The following is a 19,559-nucleotide window of genomic DNA, read 5'->3' as shown; positions in this document are numbered from 1 at the left end:
TATAGCTGTGCAGACACATTATAATCCCCTACAACTAGAATGCACAACAGACAATAATAAAAATCAAAAAAGCTTTATTAGGTAAAATAGACAGACAAATATGGAATAGTACAGAATCCAACAGGTGTTTGTATACAGGATAAAGTGCCAAGACAAGTAAATAAATACACAAATTCATGGGAACATGTATGACATATTATGAATAGCCATTAATGCTAGAGGCTTGAAAAAACCCAAGAAAATGTATAAAAATTATTTAATATATGGTGGGTACATGCAGACACAATCATAGGATGTATGATATAAATATCAAAAGCTCAAAAAGTGGGATTGTGACTAAAAAGAGAAAAAAGGGGGGCTCTTCAAAATTTGCATAAATCACAAAATTGTGAAAATAAATAATTGTGATATTTCCCATAGTAGTAACAGGGTAAAGTGACAGTACTAGTAATAGTGCAAATATGCAAGAATAAATAAAGGGAAAGTAATTCAACAATTAAGGTATAATACCCACAGTTAGAGCAATGAATCCCTCATATAATAAGGAGGGGAGCAGATACGAAATGCAGTAAAATAAGCATGCTTACCACCAGTGTGTAGGCACTGAAGCCCGCGTATCCCGACGCGCGTTTCGCCTTGCTGGCTTTAACGAGGGCATCCCCAGCAAGGCGTCTGCATGTATCCACCATATATTAAATCATTTTTATACATTTTCTTGGGTTTTTTCAAGCCTCTGGCATTAATGGCTATTCATAATATATCATACATGTTCCCATGAATTTGTGTATTTATTTATTTACTTGTCTTGGCACTTTATCCTGTATACAAACACCTGTTGGATTCTGTACTATTCCATATTTGTCTGTCTATTTTACCTAATTAAGCTCTTTTGAGTTTTATTATTGTCTGTTGTGCATTCTAGTTATAGGGGATTTTAATGTTAAATACGTGCATCACATGGATGTCATCCGTCTGCCGGACGTGTTTTTTCAAGGACTCATAGACTTGTATTGGCCCTTTTCATCTGTGCTGCCAGAAAAAAAGCAGATACGTCTCAGACACATGGTCTGTGAAAAAACACGGACATGTGAATTAGCACCGTAGACTATAATAGGTACGTGTTGTATCCGTAAAAACTAAAGCAGAAAAAAATCAACAATAACCACAACAAAATCATTTCTTTATATATCTTTTAGACAGATTTTTATCCCCAAAAGTCCACATAAAAAGCTCCATGTGAACATTACCTTAGGATGTCATTTTTTATTTTAACATTAGAAAAATTTATGGTTTTTTTTTTAGATTTTGAGTTTTTCTGATCTGAGACCATTTTTAAAGCACCTTTTTTCATGTGGCTTTTTGCAGTCTTTTGATTTGACAGTGTTAAGTTAGAAGTGGATTCCAAGAGGAATCTGCATCTAAGAAGTGACACCGCTTCTTTTTTTTCCAAAACAAGGTTCTCAAACCCTCTTTGGAAAAAGCTGCAAAAACTTGTATGAGCAGCAAGTCGGAGCAGTAGATTTCCCAATGAAATCAATAGAAATAGTAGACAAAGCTGTTTTTTATGTGTATTTTGAAGCAAATAACCTCATGTCCCAATATCTACATGAGTTTACGAGGGACCGTTCCTGTCAAACTAATTTGATCAGTTTTTATGAGGAGGCAAGTTCCGGACTGGACCAAGGAAATGCAGTGGATGTTGTGTGTATGGACTTTTCAAAAGCTTTTGATACGGTTCCACACAAAAGGTTGATGCATAAAATGAGAACAATGGGGATAGGGGAAAATATATGTAAGTGGGTTAAAAACTGGCTCAGTGATAGGAAACAAAGGGTGGTTATTAATGGAACACACTCAGACTGGGTCTCGGATAACAGTGGGGTACCACAGGGGTCAGTATTGGGCCCGCTTCTTTTTAACATACTGTATTTATTAATGACCTTGTAGGGGGCATACAGAGTAATATTTCAATATTTGCAAATTACACTAAACTCTGCAGGGTAATCAATACAGAGGAGGACAATTTTATATTACAGGAAGATCTATGTAAACTAGAAGCTTGGGCTGATAAATGGCAAATGAGCTTTAATGGGGATAAATGTAAGGTAATGCACTTGGGCAGAGGAAATAAAATGTATAATTATATGCTTAATTGTAAAACATTGGGCAAAACTGTAACTGAAAAAGACCTGGGTGTATTGGTGGACAACAAGCTCACGTTTAGTGGCCAGTGTCAGGCAGCTGCTGCAAAGGCAAATAAAATAATGGGATGCATTAAAAGAGGCATAGATGCTCATGAGGAGAACATAATTTTACCTCTATACAAGTCACTAGTACGACCACACTTAGAATACTGTGTACAGTTCTGGTCTCCGGTGTATAAGAAAGACATAGCTGAACTAGAGCGGGTGCAGAGAAGAGCGACCAAGGTTATTAGAGGACTGGGGGGTCTGCAATACCAAGACAGGTTATTACACTTGGGGTTATTTACTGTGGAAAAAAGAAGGCTTAGGGGTGATCTTATTACTATGTACAAGTATATGAGGGGATAGTACAAAGACCTTTCTACTGATCTTTTTACTCTGAGGCCTGAGACGGGGACAAGGGGGCATCTTCTACGCCTGGAGGAAAGAAGGTTTAAACAATCACAGACGGGGATTCTTTACTGTAAGAGCAGTGAGACTATGGAACTCTCTGCCGCATGATGTTGTAATGCGTGATTCACTACTAACATTTAAGAAGGGACTGGATGCTTTTCTTGAAAAGTATAATATTACAGGTTATATATACTAGATTCCTTGATAGGGCGTTGATCCAGGGAACTAGCCTGATTGTCGTATGGAGTTGGGAAGGAATTTTTTTCCCCAATGTGGAGCTTGGTGTTTGCCACATGTTTTTTTTTTTTGCCTTCCTCTGGATCAACATGTTAGGCTATGGGTTGAACTAGATGGACTTAATTTTCAAGGTTGAAGAAAGACTATGTTACAATGTAAATCCTTTTCAAAATCCACATAAAAAAAACTGTGTGAACGTAGCCTTATAATTCTGTAGCCAGTATGGAGCTACTTGTGCTAGGTGGCTTCGGAGATATAGATTTGGCTGTGACCATTCTTCTTTAATACATATAATGCAATATTTTCTTTGTACAATGGAAAACTTTACAGGTCAATGTATGAACAGAAAAATTGCTATACATAGAGCCTGATGTGCTAGGGAAAAAGACGCCAAAAATGGACAAAGTTAAAAAGCCGTTTAAAACTATAGTGGGGCACTTAATATTCCCTATTGACTGCTGGATTACACGTGGCTATAGAGAGGGGTTTTTTTTTGCCCCGAAAGGCATCAAGGAAATGGTGTTATCCTGAAAAGTACTGAGTGATGGCATGTCTAATGAAGCCGGACTGATGCCATAGATTCCAGCTTTAGATACCCCTACCAATCAGCTGATGACACTGAGCAGTGCTGTGGTCATTCATATTCTTAATTAGGCCTCATTCAAACATTCAGTTTTTATGTACGTATTTTTTTTACATACCGTACTTCTTTTATCTGTCCTATGGGGTTGTACTCATGTTGCAAGTGTCAACAATAACAAAAAAAAAAAAAGCTGTTTAATTGGTAGGTGAAGCCTGCAATTTTTTTTTTGCACTATAGAAAAACAGGGGAAGCACTGAAAGTTAAGAAGGGACACATGGACCAAAATTGAGTGAAAATTGGGTGTAGCCCATGGATGAAAAACAGTCTGTTTATCCTCGTATGAAAAAAAAAGGCTGTCTGAATGAGTCCTCATAGGGGGCATAGTTGTCTACATGAAACAAGCCCTTCACCTTCAATACTCTACTGAATGTTAAGCTCCACTATGAACGCTGGTTATTGGTCTGACAATAAAATGATGAACATACTGGATCCATGAGTACTCGGATTTACCGCCACAGACAATTTAACCCTCCACACAGTACCTTTACATCTGTAGCAAAACTTCAACTTTCACCATGACCTGTCCAAAGTATGGCGACCACTACTATAAGATAAAAGACTTTTGTGATATTTTTTTCGTCTGTTGGCTTTGATAGCAAAAAAAAGTAATCTGGAACAATGGGTTTAAAAAAATCACAAACTGTATTATTAAATGGATTATCCGGGATTTTGCTTATTTTTCTTACTCTGTGGCTAAGATCTTATAGGCAAGTAGTTGCTAACTACCTGGTGCCGATCTCTAAGCGGTCACAGACTGCTCCTGCCTTCAATTCTGCGGCTTTCAGTCATGTTGACAGAGCAGCTTCTTCTTTTCCTCTCTGCTCTGTTGACAGGGCATCTCTGCCAATGTCATACTGATTGACAGCCGGCTCCCCACTGCCTAACTGCGGGGAGCTGTCTCTCAATCAGCATGATATCTGCAGTGTCGCCCCAAGGACAGAGCACACCGGAAGAGGAATAGTTGCTCTGTGGACATTAGTTCAAATGAGGTGGGAAAAGTGCCAGCAGGGGCCTTCTGTGACCGCTTTGGTAGAGATTGGCACCGGGCAGAACAGGCAGGTATTTGGCAACCTTAGCCCCACATAAAAAAAAACATAAGCGAAGTCCCCTCTATTGCAATTTGTAAATTTTTTTAACACCGTTTTCCAAATCACTTTTTTCGCTAACAAAGCCAGTCCCAGATAACTTGTTTGAGGCAGTAAAGCACTGCACAAAACTTTCATTCTTCTGTGAGTTTTACATACTGGAAAGACAACTTCATGGATGGCAATGAGCCATTAGCATAAGTGTTACCACACCACAGGTCACTCCCTAAACTTTTGTGTATTCACCAGCATTGTCCTACCCTATTGTAATTCAATGGTATCATACAATGCTAAATAGATTGAAAAGTAAATCCAATTAGTGGAGAAAATGGGTGTGATATTGTAAAGTAATGCGGGAGAATAACATGAATAGGTGGGAATCAAAAATGAAAGAATTCCAGCCAGCTAGATTGGTGGCATCATTTTGGGGTAAATATAAGATTATTTGGTGTTAACTCTTTCTGGGAGGAAATTAATTGAAAATCAGCACTTTTAGAATATTTACGTTTATGTTGTTCACCATCTGATGTAAATATATGTATAATATACATTTGTTTAATGTCATTCACCATCTGATATATATGTATGTAGATATATATAATTATATTGTGCATCCTACCATGATTTTGCTGGACAGCGTGATTACATCTGTTTCAAATGTATGATGTTTTTTTTTTTTCGGTTTTACACTTTTACACTGTAGAAATACTTTGTATAAGGGCTTGATTATGGAGGCATGAGGTGTAGTTTTTATTGGTACTATTTCGGCTACGTTTTTGACCACTTTTTGCATTGATTTTTACTTTATAATTTTATGATGTTTGAAGTGCTGGTTAAATAATGTGATAACTTTATAGTTATGAATGTAGCCATACCATTTGTTTTCTTTGTCCTCATAATAAAGTAGGAAAGGGGTGTTTGTCTGCATTTAAAAAAAAAAAATCATAATAATATATATACAGTATGTGTGTGTGTACGTACGTATATATATATATATATATATATATATATATACACACACGTGTATATATATATACGTACATTTTATTATACTCTTATTTCTATAGAATGAAGGAGGATATTGGAGTCTTACAATTGCTTCAAAAAATAATTCACAATATTTTATTAGATACAAATATTAAAAAAGGTAGAAAACATATATCACATATAAGAACAATACAATGTATGATAAACACAGGAATCAGGCTGAAAGCAGCAAATGGCGCCAAATTTTTATGGATCTGGGTCCATATAATGACCAGAGCTGGGAATTTAAGACAATATATCTGTATCAATTTGGAGATCTTCCTTAGGCTGACTGCTCCTTTGGTGCCTTTCCATCTTAGTATGTTCTGGGGTTTTTCATGATATGTATATTCATTTATTCATGGACACATGGGCATACACTCTATAGGGGACCATAAATATGGTTCAACCATGACATTATAAATTCCCTTGTGTCTCTTATACTACACAGAATATTTTCTCAGTCCATGTCATTTTGTATAAGATTGTCTTTGTAGTTGATACTGATTTATTGTTTTAAATTCCCAGCTCTGGTCATTATATGGACTCAGTTCCTTTCAAATATGGCGCAATTATCTGCTTTCAGCCTGATTCCTGTGTTTATCATACATTGTATTGTTCTTATATGTGATATATGTTTTCTACATTTTTAATATTTGTATCTAAGAAAATTTTGTGCATTTTGAAGCAATTCCAAGTTTCCAATATCCTCCTTGGTTCTATATCTATGCATATGGAGTTTCTTCGAGGGTCATGTGGGACTCTTATCCCTTTGTGACTTATGGTTTTGTTGTTCCTTATGGGTTTACATTTAGTTTCTTTTATTCGTGTGGAATAAGTTGCAATCTTGGAACAATTCATTTAAAAATACACATTTTTCTAACTAGAATAAATTCTAATTGTATACTGCAGTGTGTAGTGCCTGTTGTCACTATACCGCCATCTCCTTCCTCTACGTTTACTAGTGATGCTGTTCTAGGCAGTACTTTTAGATACAGGTAAATTGCAGGTGTTAAACTACAGGCCTTCTGATGAAGAGACTCAAAAACAGTGAAACTCTTGGAGGAATCTTCCAACAATCTGATACTAATTGTGCTAGTTTTTGAGGTATAGAGACCCAGCACGTAAAATTCTAGCGGTGACCACAAGGAGGCACCACAGTCCAATATTTTGTCCTTTTAATTGTGTAAAATTTACAAAAGGGAAACCTTGATCTTTAAAATTGTTAAAGCTGAAATTGGACACAGTTTTTTTTATTTAGGGGATGAATTCCCCATCACTGAAAAGACAAAAATAGCCAAAACGGCATCTTTTATTTTGGAGATCTTTGCAAGATTTTTGGGGGTCTCTCGTTACATAGTTTAATAAAGTATCTACAGGTAGATTGGTCTGTTGTGGGGAATCCCATTTAATAGCAATCTTGGCATATACTTGAATGATCAGAATTACAGCCAGAGGCCGTCCGAATTTCAGTGTCTCTATTGTCCTGCTAATCTGCAGACTAGGAGCTGCTACCTGCAGAGGTGACAACCAGCTGTCCTCAGATCACCTCTGACTGCTAGATCTTCATGTATGAAGGGCATTAGTGGTGCACACCATAGTTCAGTTTTTGGTGAGACGTGTATTGATACAGTTTATAAATACTAGTAATTTCAACCATGAAGGAACAGGTATTGATGAGCCCTAAGATGTGCAGACAGATGTATGATCTGACCATGGTCTTCATGTCTATAAACATCACCCTGCTGCGTGAAGAAGCGATTCGTTTCTTAGACACTTAAAAATGCATTATCTATTCTAGATTGCTTAGACCAGAATATAAACGCTTTCATTTGGATATTTATGGGTATTTTTTACATAGATATATTAGATCTTTGATGCAAGCCAGCAGTAAATATGAACCTGTCCTAAGAGTTCACGCAGCTTTTTTTTTTACTCTCAAGGATTTTTGTGCCGATTCTGCATGCGAATGAGGTTTTACTACCGTGTTTATATGCATCGGAAATTTTCCCATGGACTTTTGATATAGGCACCGAAATAAGTATCTTGCAACCTATTCCCCATGGATTCTACATGGGAAGAAAAATAAGAATTAGCCTCCTTGAATAGTAATGGGTCTAATCCTTGTGCAGATCCATAGCAATGCAAGCTGCCATTCTGCAGCACATCCAAGAAGAAAGTCCACACTCAGTGGAAAAATGTGTCACCAATCTGTTTAAAGACTCAGCTGGAGATTTTCAGCACATTTCAACCCCTTGACATTGAAAAGTTAAAATCCGCAACAGAAATTGCTCAGCAGTGGTTTTTAAAATCTTCCCAAAAAAGTCAGTTTCCATGCAAAAAAAGATTTTTTATCAGGGAGATGATATTTCTTAATATTTTATCCAAATGCTTGGTACTATCATCCAGTGCAGATTTTTCTTGCACAAATCTGCACAAGAAAATCCACAGCATTTCTGTCCTGTGTGGCTCAGCCCTAATGCCAGGTTCACCTATGGAGGTATTTGTTCTGTATTTTACGCACAGAAAATCTACAGTATTTTACAGCACCAGCAAAGTAGATGAATTTTAACATGAGCTCATCCAGATGCTGCATTTTTTTGTGGAATCCGTGCAGAAATGTTATTTTCTCACATATTTTAAATTCGCTGGTTGTCAATTACTGATGTGGATTTCACCCATTCATCTCATCGGGGACCCTAAGCTTCATCTTCAACTGTTGGTCTGCCACTGTTTTGTGTTTTTGGTGCATTTCTGCAACAAAAACTCAAATAAAAACACATGAATAAGAGCATAAAATATGCACGAATATTAGATGCAGAAACGTTGCAGATTTCAGTATAAAATCCATGTGAAAAATTCACACCTAGTATGAACTTAGCCCAAGGCCACGGCCACACTATCAGTATTTGGTCAGTATTCGGTCAGTATTTTTTCTCAGGAGTCGGAGCCAAAACCAGGTGAGGAACAATCAAAGAAAAGGTATAATAGATACAAGTCACCAATTCTGCATTTATCACCCACTCCTGGTTTTGGCTCCTACTCCTGAGAAAAAATACTGACCAAATACTGATAGTGGGGCCGTGGCCTTAGAAAGTTTTTTTTGGATGCAGACAGACCCTGAATCTAATTAGCAGCTCTAGGGATATTAACTCAACCATCTCCAGAATACCTGTTTGCTTTTTTCTGTTCCATTCCTTGTATGCCATTCTCAGGCTCACCTATGATTTCAATACCTGTAAGTATCTTTTCTGCTCCGTCTATGCTGTTGTTTCCCCTAGCAATTATTGCCAGATGCCAAGCTAAGAGGTTATAATAAATTAGAGGGTGGTCTATTGTCAAGGCAAAATTAGCCACCATTCACAGGAGGGTTTTCTCAGCTTTTAATCACTTTAATTAATAATGTTTTATTTTACAATTATTGCATTATTGTATACTTATGAAATTACATCATACCTCTTGACCGCCCCCTTTCTGATACTGTTGTTATTGCAATTTTGCAAGTCCCCAGTAGCTGAATTGTTGTATAAATCAAGCAAAATGATTTTGATCATCAGCAACACATGACCGTTTACAAGGACTAGAGATCTATAGAGAAATGTAATGTTAGAAGAACCTTAAGTGGAAAGCAGCTTTTGCCGTCAAAATGATTAGTCACTACCTATCAGTAAGGCTTACTGTCTGACTCATTTTATAATATATCTTTTTAGCTGTCAAGAGTTAAATTTTTCTGTTTGACAGCTCCAAATTCCCTAATAGAGATCAAGGTAAATGATAAAATAGAGTCCCCCTGCAGCCACCACTAGGGGGAGCTTACTGGATACTTATGTAGCGCCATTAATTCCACAGCGCTTTACAGACATTCTCATCACTGTCCCCATTGGGGCTCACAATCTACATTCCCTATCAGTATGTCTTTGGAGTGTGGGAGGAATAATAATAATCTTTATTTATATAGCGCCAACATATTCCGCAGTGCTTTACAATTCACAGGTTCATATACAACAGTCGTAAGTAGCAGTTAAAGATAATACAATAATTAAAGCAAAAATAATGACGACCCTGCTCGTAAGAGCTTACAATCTACAATGAGGTGGGGGTGACACAAAGTACAGGGGCTTATTTACAATGATGGTCCAGCCATCTTGAGGGAATGGGGGATAGACAAAGGCTGCATGAGCTTGTCACCAGCATCTGCAGTTCTTTTGGGTGCGATTGAGTTTGGTGGAGAATTATGTTTGGAGAAATAGTGAATGGGCTATATATATAAAAGAACTGGAAAACGAGGAAACCTGAGAACCTGGAGGAAACCCACGCAAACATGGGAGAACATACAAACTCCTTGCAGATGTTTTCCTTGGTGGGATTTGAACCCAGGCCCCCAGTGCTGGAAGGCTGCAGTGCTAACCATTGAGCCACCATGTATATATCAGTGTGTATACATATACACTGCTCAAAAAAATAAATGGAACACTTAAACAACAGAATATAACTCCAAGTAAATCAAACTTCTGTGAAATCAAACTGTCCACTTAGGAAGCAACACTGATTGACCATCAATTTCACATGCTGTTGTGCAAATGGAATAGACAATAGATGGAAATTATTGGCAGTTATCAAGACACCCTCAATAAAGGAGTGGTTGTGCTGGTGGGGACCACAGACCACATCTCAGTACCAATGCTTTCTGGCTGATGTTTCGGTCACTTTTGAATGTTGGTTGTGCTTTCACACTTGTGGTAGCATGAGACGGACTCTACAACCCACAGAAGTTGCTCAGGTAGTGCAGCTCATCCAGGATGGCACATCAATGTGAGCTGTGGCAAGAAGGTTTGCTGTGCCTGTCAGCGTAGTGTCCAGAGGCTTGAGGCGCTACCAGGAGACAGGCCGGTACACCAGGAGACGTGGAGGGGGCTGTAGGAGGGCAACAACCCAGCAGCAGGACCGCTACCTCCGCCTTTGTGCAAAGAGGAACAGGAGGAGCACTGCCAGAGCCCTGCAAAATGACCTCCAGCAGGCCACAAATGTGCACGTGTCTGCACAAACGATTAGAAACCGAATCCTTGAGGGTGGTATGAGGGCCCGACGTCCACAGATGGGGGTTGTGCTCACAGCCCAACACTGTGCAGGACGCTTGGCATTTGCCACAGAACACCAGAATTGGCAAAGTCGCCACTGGCGCCCTGTGCTCTTAACAGATGAAAGCAGGTTCACACTGAGCACATGTGACAGACGTGACAGAGTCTGGAGATGCCGTGGAGAGCGTTCTGCTGCATGCAACATTCTTCAGTATGACCGGTTTGGCAGTGGGTCAGTAATGGTGTGGGGTGGCATTTCTTTGGAGGGTCGCACAGCCCTCCATATGCTCGCCAGAGGTAGCCTGACTGCCATTAGGTACCGAGATGAGATCCTCAGACCCCTTGTGAGACCATATGCTGGTGCGGTTGGCCCTGGGTTCCTCCTAATGCAGGACAATGCCAGACCTCATGTGGCTGGAGTGAGTCAGCAGTTCCTGCAAGATGAAGGCATTGAAGCTATGGACTGGCCCGCCCGTTCCCCAGACCTGAATCCGATTGAGCACATCTGGGACATCATGTCTCACTCCATCCACCAACGTCACGTTGCACCACAGACTGTCCAGGAGTTGGCGGATGCTTTAGTCCAGGTCTGGGAGGAGATCCCACAGGAGACCATCCGCAACCTCATCAGGAGCATGCCCAGGCGTTGTAGGGAGGTCATACAGGCACGTGGAGGCCACACACAATACTGAGCCTCATTTTGACTTGTTTTAAGGACATTACATCAAAGTTGGATCAGCCTGTAGTGTGTTTTTCCACTTTAGTTTTGGGGGTGACTCCAAATCTAGGCCTCCATTGGTTAATAAATTTGATTTCCATTGATGATTTTTGTGTGATTTTGATGTCCGCACATTCAACTTTGTACAGAACAAAGTATTCAATGAGAATATTTCATTAATTCAGATCTAGGATGGGTTATTTGAGTGTTCCCTTTATTTTTTTGAGCAGTGCATATTAAGTTCCATTCTTTTATTGTCATATTAAAGGGTCATAACTTTTTTCTCTGCTAAAGTAGCCTTTTAATTATAGGCTGAAAGGACAAAAGAGCGGAAGATAGGGCAAGTCCTGTGGTCCTCCTGATGAAGAGGTCAGTTGGATTTCAAAACGCGTAGAGATTAAACTACACTTCTGATTCTAAATCCCTTTCTGGACATTCTCATTCCTTGAGACGCCGGCATTGCAGCATAACCGCTTTTCCACATCAATTGATTTCAAAGTAGCCTTTTGAGGATTTTTGTTTTATTTTTTTGTGGGACGAGTTGTATATTTTTATGGCATTATTTTTGCGGTGCATTTAATCTACCATGCCATATGATTAATGGCATGGTTTGATATGGTTAAGGCTATCCCAATTTTATATAGTTTATTTTTTATTTTACTACTTTTGCATATTTTTTTTTTTAAATCATTAGTTATTGTTTCTCTGAAGATCCATAACATTTAAATTTTTGCATTGAATGATCTATGCGAATGCTTTTTATTATTATTATTATTATTATTACTGTTTTTGGGTACATTTTTTATTACTTTTGGTGATGAACAAAAAAACAGCAATTCTATCCTTACTCTTTAGCTCTTTTATGGCTTGATAGTTTTCAAAACACTTCATTAAACTTTTTACAGTATTTATTGGTCCCACAAGGGGACTTGACAATACGATTGTCTGATAATACACTGCCCTGTAGCATAGATTATTCTGCTTGGGAGTATTAGGGTATGTGCCCACGATGCATACCAGACTGCTTCCGAGACGCTGTGGAAGAACCGCCGGCGGCTTCCGCTCATCTATGCAAATGAGCGGCGCCATTTTATTTTTTTTCACCTGCGGACTTTCCTCATAGAGGTTAGGTGTATGGGGAAAGTCCGCATGCAGACCCGCAAGAGAAATTGACATGCTGCAGTCTGGAAAGACGCGCGGCATGTCAGTTTCCACGGGTGATCCTTAGGTGTACGGAGATGCATAGTGGCCATGGGATTTCTAGAACTCCCATCCACTATGCTGTAACATCTGGCCACTGCGGGTTTGACGCTGCATAAGTCCGCAGCGTCAAACCTGCAGCGGCTCTGGATCGTGTGCACGTACCCTTAGGCCATGTTCACACATTCAGTATTTGGTCAGTATTTTACCTCAGTATTTGTAAGTCAAAACCAGGAGTGGGTGATAAATACAGAAGTGGTGATGTGTTTCTATTATACTTTTCCTCTGATTGTTCCTCTCTTGGTTTTGGCTTACACATACTGATGTAAAATACTGACCAAATACTGAACGTGTGAATGTGGCCTTATACTGAGGGGCTGCCTATTAAGTCCAGCATGTAGGCTCATGTCCGTGTCAGACTTGTTAGGCCCCAGCTGCCATGGCAACCAGTCAACGTGCAACAGGCTCCTGGCTGCAACTGTGTTGACTGGTTGTCATGACATCCAGGGCCCCAAGTCTCTATTGACTGAAACATATGGTTTACATGACCCATATTGGAGCTTCTCCGACCCCAGTCATTAGGACAGGATCTTAGCTCCCACTTCCATCGACATGAACATTCGCGCAGACTAAAGTGCCTTAAAAAGCTTTAGCTTTAGTGACTGCCATAAAAATGCAAACTGGTGGTCCCTAAGAGGATATACTAACATACTGTAAGCTTGTGCAGCAACATGGCTCTTGATGGCAACTAATATATAATTTAGCTCTTACATTTTTAAACTCGTTAGCCAATTTTTAGAATTAGGAGTCAGTGATTTTTTTTTAGCCTGGAGGTCGAAGTAGTGCCCCCTTGTGGTGGCTGCAGGCAGCCAGAATAGTATCAATCACCAGTGTATATTGGAACGTTTAGCTCTGTACCAGAAAATAAACTAGACTGACATAGAATTTTGAATTTAGATTAAAAAAAATAAAAAAAAAAGTGGTGGATGGGCACGTAAATCAAACAGATACTAGATTCATCTTTCTTTTATCTCTACTAGGCTGCCTGCTAAATCTGTCTCCTTTCTCTCCCTTTCAAAAATAGCCAGCGCCATTAGCAAGTAGCTGCCAAGGATGGAAAATAAATTCAAGAACATATGGCTGACATGGCACATAGGTGGGTTTGATGCAACATTCAACTGTTAATTTGTGCTGACAAGTCCACTTTAAATAGGTCAGAAAATTTCCCGTGAAATGAATGGTTGGCTGCTCTGTCTACCAGATGAAACAGGTGTAATTATAGTTTTATGTTCTTTAATTTGTTTTATTAATTAGCCGATCTGATCCTGTAGACGCGGGGTAATAAATGTGAGCATTCAGAGAACACACATGCTGATATTAAGGGTATATCCACATTGGGTGGATACACAGCAGTTTTTCCTTCTGAAATTTCCACATACAAAATCACCATCGTATTACAGCAGAAGCATTGCGAAAGACATTTTACCATATCTCATCCATCCGCTGTGTACGTTGACCCACGGTATCAGATTTTTAACCCAGAACAAGTCAATTCCCCATGAACAGAATTAGCTTCACATCTATCAATCACGGTCTGTGTACAGACAGGCCAGGGGTCTCCTGATCCTCGATAAATGCCTTTTCAGTCTGTAGATTACGGTACGTGCTCAGATCATGATTCAAGGATCTGTGAAACTGACCTAAATGTTCACACTTCACTTAAAGGGTATGTGCCAAGATTAGAAGTTACACCCTATCCATAGGATAGGGATTACTTCCCGATCACTGGACGTGCAAGCACTAAAAACCCTACCATCTGAATGCAGCGGAGGTCTTGCATGCACACCTCCACTCCGTTCAGTCTCAAGCAAATCCAATGTCTTGCCAAAATTTAAAAAAAAAAAAACAGCTATCATTAGTTGTAACAAAATATAGTCCTGATGTTTTGACATGGTGAACAAAGGGTGGATTTACACTACACAACCTGTGACCATTAAAGGACTGATTGGCTGTGTGTTTGCTGATCGGCGGTCATTTAATAGCCTATTTAGAGAGGTTATTTGTGCTTTTGATGCGCACAGAATGATCCTTTTAAAGGCGCAGTCAGACGGCCGTATAAATTGGACTGAGATCAGACCGCAATGCACGGATGATGCTGACACGCTCGGGTCGGGAGAGCCACTGGCCAGTCCATGCATTGCAGTCCGATTTTTATGGCTGTCTGACCTCGCCCTTATACAGGCTGATTATCGGCCAACGAGCGTTACGAGGGGGGCTCTTCCATGATAATTGGCTAGTGTGAATGCCCTATAAGTTTAATTATCTCTTTCTTTTACCCACCAAAGGAAATAAATTACAGATCAGCATCCATCATTTATCTACCCACACACAGTGGCTGCTATGATAAACCGGTTGTATCAACATCTACCATTTCTACAATCTAGTGATGAAATCTGAAACTGCATAAGATCAAAGTTATATCTATTTGTACTGCATCTACAGGGATAGACCAGGTTAATGCAAGATCAGCTCATATTTCAGGTCTAATTTCAATTAAAAGGGTCTCCATGTAGCAAAAAACTTCTTATAAGGAAGCACCCATGGCATCTTGGATCTCTCCTCCCCAGGGTTTGAATTTGGGTTTCTTGGTCTAACCAGTGAAAATGATTCTGAGGTCCCACTCATCAACATGTATGTGACCACTAACAATAGCATCATAATCTTTGGTGTTCCTATTGCACACACGGGACATATTATAAATAAGATTTAGTAAGATATTTGTAAACCAATCAATAAGAAGTAGATTATAGTGGTAAATGGTTGGCTCTAGTATCAGAGCCCAATAGAGTTGTCTCCTCCAGGCCCATTCTTGCATTTAGAGCACTTTAGTTTTCTAGTGGGTCTGTCCATTTTGGGGTATTTTAATGGTTGCCATTTGCTCTCTCCCCCATATGTAAAACTCATCGCCATGTGTCCATGTTGTAGGGGATGTTCAGTATACGAGACGTTAGGGGACACATTGCATAAGACAGAAAACAATAGAACTTCTGTGATGATATGCCTGTAATTACTGTAGGTTTCTTCTATTACTGAAGACAACATGGTATCCTGATCATTCCCTGGTGCCATGCTGTTTCTTTGATAGCCAGTCTATGCCCCCTTGGCATGGATTAGGTTCTTGGTATGGGGTTGAGGTTAGATATCATTCTAATGGCAGGACGCAGCTGATGAGATGTAATAATTCCAGACTGCAGCCGTGGGGCGTGGGCACTAGGGCAGATTGGCATAAACCCTCTCTGGCACACGCATCTCTCTCTTCGTCTCTTTTTTTTTTGTTTTGAAGCACAGCTGAGCCAGGAAAAGGGAGGGGGTGGCACGTTTTCACCTGCCTTTTAATTGGATGTATTTTTAATTAATGGGGCTCTAGAGACCAACATGAGACCAATTTTATCCCTGAATAGGGGCTGGGGAGATATTGGGAGAGGTACAAGGATTGGACCACTGGGTGCGCTTAAACACAAGCTCTGTCATTAATCACATGGCACTTTCACTGTTTGCCAGTGTGAGTGGGACATGCAGCAGATAGTTGATGTCCTGGAAGGGCATTGCATCCTGCAGCTCTGTGTGCCAACCTCCACATGCTGCTGCCTTGAGACTTTCCAGATATCTCCATTTACTCGCCTGTGCCCCAAAGCACACAGAGCCGAGCATGAAAAGTTCTAACTTTGCAAAAGATGAACCAACTAAGGTCCAAGAGCCCATGATCTAACCTTTCATGATCTTTGCTATACGTGGTTTGGACAAAGGCCTTTCAATATTGCACCACGTGCATACAGATTTGATGTTGATCCTGCAGAAGATCGATACATTAAGAATTCAGGAAATATAATGGGAAGTGAGTGCTGACAATGTACGTACAGTAGCACAGCTGGTCTGGTGCCCTCTCCTTTTGCATCATTGCCTCTCTCTGCCTTCTGGTGGCAGAAGCTGCAGGGCCCGCTGGGGGTAGATTGCAGGCAGAAGATCCCACTGGCACCATAAGCTGGCAGAAGGGCAGCTGCCTGTGAAGGGAAGGGAGGAGGGGGGAGCCGAGCAGAAGGAACCCTCTTCTCTTCCTGGGGTCAGGTGTGAGTTGGTGTATGTAGGGCAGTCATGAATATTTAGTGATTAACTCCTCCCTGGCAGTGGAGGCACTGTTTGGGCAGGGTGACGGATTGAGGTATGCAGGTGACCTGTGGGTTGGGATGTGCCAGACAGTGGGTGAGGATTTAGGAAGCGGTAGTAGATGGGCAGCACCAGGACAACAGCTGGTCCATATGCATCAGACACAGACGTATCTAGCTTGGTGTTTGCAGATAACGCCCGGTGCCAATCCAAGTTACAATTCCACTATTTTCTCCTTTTCTTTTCAGTTCCTTTCTTTCAAGATCCTCTTTACCGTTCTGAAACACAAACTATAATGATAATGCAGACTGCACAATTTCAGGCCAAAGCACAAATTGTTCTAGCAGAGCAGAGTTTGTCATTTTGGTACTAATCATTGTAATATCATTTTTTTTTTTTTTTTTGCACATGGATGAAAGTAGAACTATTGCATTCTCAAAACTGGATTTACATGGCCGTATTGTTATAAAAACTGTGACAAATAAACCGGTTTCCATCTGTGGATGAGGCAAATATGTGATTTTCCTAAAAGCCACAACATGATCATGTAAAAAAAAAGCTAAATAAATTGCACAATTTTAGCTCTGCTACGTTTTTCCTGAAATGTTCTGCTTTGTTTACCAGACGTGAAGAAGCGCTTTGTTATGGATGGCGCGTTTTATGTCGCTTAGCGTTGCTCCGCACGTGCCGGTTCTGCCACGTAGTAGCACACGGTGCTCTGCAGCACTGGACTCCACATGATGTGAAGGTTTCTAGACATTCGGCAGTGGGGATGGGAGAGCTGACACTTCCGGGCTCTGCTTTCCCACAATGTAGTGCGGCCTGCACTTGCTGTGTGCAATTAGTATTTTTCTGGCATTGTGATGCAGACAGAGTGAGAGGAACAGATGCTGAATCCTCATTGCGTTCCGTGTAACCTAGAGACAGCCTGCTGGCCCTGCCTCCCTCCCTACAATCCCCCCCAATCTCCCCCAAGCCTGACACCTTGAAGGAAGACCCCCCCACTAACACCACACACTTTCTCAACAAAATATGTTCCCCAGACGTCTTTTCGAAGTCAGTGAAAACTGAACATGATATCATACAGACAATATCGACAATGTATATGTAATCATCACACCCCTGAGAGCAGCGGGCATGGAAGAGTGAAAGCATGAACGCCTCGCCTTCTCCCCTCAATACATAGATGCACACACAGTCTAAAATATCCTGCAATGTAGAGACTTCTATATGATGAGTTGTGGGGTCATCGTTGCATATGGCTTTCTAACAGTGTTCACGAATCTATACAAAAAATATATAATAAGAAAAGCACTAATTAGAAGCATTTTATTTGTTTTGCAATTCGGAACAAAAAAAATGTATATTTCTGTTCTCTGCATTCCTTAGTAATGTCCAACGTGCAGCAATTTGTTGATCTTTCGTCTTCAGGTCAATCTCTAAATTACTTCTACCAAATGGAGATAAAATTTCTGGATAAATGCTAGCTGGAATTAAATGGTAATGTGAAATATAGAGTGATAGACAGATATGAGAAATAAGAAAAACATAGATTACAGAAAGAGATGGATAAAATAATTATAGATAGATACAGTGGGGAAAATAAGTATTTGATACACTGCCGATTTTTGAAAATTTTCCCACCTACAGAGAATGGAGAGGTCTGTAATTTTTTTATCGTAGGTACACTTCAACTGTGAGAGACAGAATCTTAAAAAAAAAAAAAAAAACAGAAAATCACATTGTATGATTTTTACATAATGAATTTGCATTTTAGTGTATGAAATAAGTATTTGATACAATAGAAAAACAGAACTTAATATTTGGTACAAAAACTTTTGTTTGTAATTATAGAGGTCAGATGTTTCCAGTAGTTCTTGAAAAAGTTTGCACACACTGCAGCAGGGATTTTGGCCTACTCCTCTATACAGATCTTCTTCAGATCTGTCAGGTTTCAGGGCTGTCGCTGGGCAACATTGTGTTTCAGTTCCCTCCAAAGATTTTCTATTGGGTTCAGGTCTGGAGACTGGCTAGGCCACTCCAGGAGCTTGAAATGCTTCTTACGGAGCCACTCTTTAGTTGCCCTTGCTGTGGTCATTGTCATGCTGAAAGACCCATCCCTGACCCATCTTTAATGCTGTTACTGAGGAAAGGAGATTGTTGGCCAAAATCTCACGATTCTTCCGACCTTCCTTCAATACGGTACAGTCATCCTGTCCCCTTTGCAGAAAAACACCACCAAAGTATGATGTTTCCCCCAACATGCTTCACGGTTGGGATGGTGTTCTTGGGGTTGTACTCATCCTTCTTCTTTCTCCAAACACGGCGAGTGGCGTTGATACCAATCTATTTTGAAATTCTCCCATGCAGGGACTGCGTCATCACCCAGCGCACCTGGGCAAGTGCCGGGGCCTTGGACCATCAGGGGGCCCACTCGCCGTCGGGACCCAGGCCGCTCCCCAGCATCTGTGCAGGACCTCTGGCGCTGTTTGAGTGCTGTCACTACACCAGACATGGCCGCACGCAGTGCGCTGTGCAGCTGTGTCTGGTAGTAATGACACAGCAGGGGCGACACTGAGCCTTTAATTTTGCTTGTGTGTTGCCCCTGCCACGTCATTACTAGCAGACACATCCGCACAGCGCACTGCGCGTGGCCATGTCTGGTGAAATGACAGCACTCAAACAGCGCCAGAGGTTTAGCACAGATGCTGGGGAGCGGCCCGGGCCCCAACGACAAGTGGGCCCCCCTGATGATCCAGGGCCATGTCTGTGATGTCCATCAAAGATACGCCGGCAGCCCTGCACAGCTAC

General features: G+C 40.6%; 1 protein-coding gene across 1 annotated transcript in view; it reads right to left on the bottom strand.

Annotated features, from left to right (window-relative positions):
• Positions 1–19,559, bottom strand: part of LOC141271512 (gastrula-specific protein 17-like) — a 31,072-nt gene that overhangs the window by 5,072 nt on the left and 6,441 nt on the right. The window contains exon 2 of the mRNA XM_073681572.1: positions 18,149–18,235. Coding sequence (XP_073537673.1) covers positions 18,149–18,235 — 87 coding nt within the window. The remainder of the gene's footprint in view (positions 1–18,148; positions 18,236–19,559) is intronic.

Source organism: Phyllobates terribilis, unplaced genomic scaffold (assembly GCF_046119375.1).
Source record: "Phyllobates terribilis strain yellow unplaced genomic scaffold, ASM4611937v1 Scaffold_5__5_contigs__length_657084704, whole genome shotgun sequence".
In the NCBI taxonomy this organism is placed as follows: domain Eukaryota; kingdom Metazoa; phylum Chordata; class Amphibia; order Anura; family Dendrobatidae; genus Phyllobates; species Phyllobates terribilis.
This window is presented reverse-complemented; position numbering and strand designations above follow the sequence as displayed.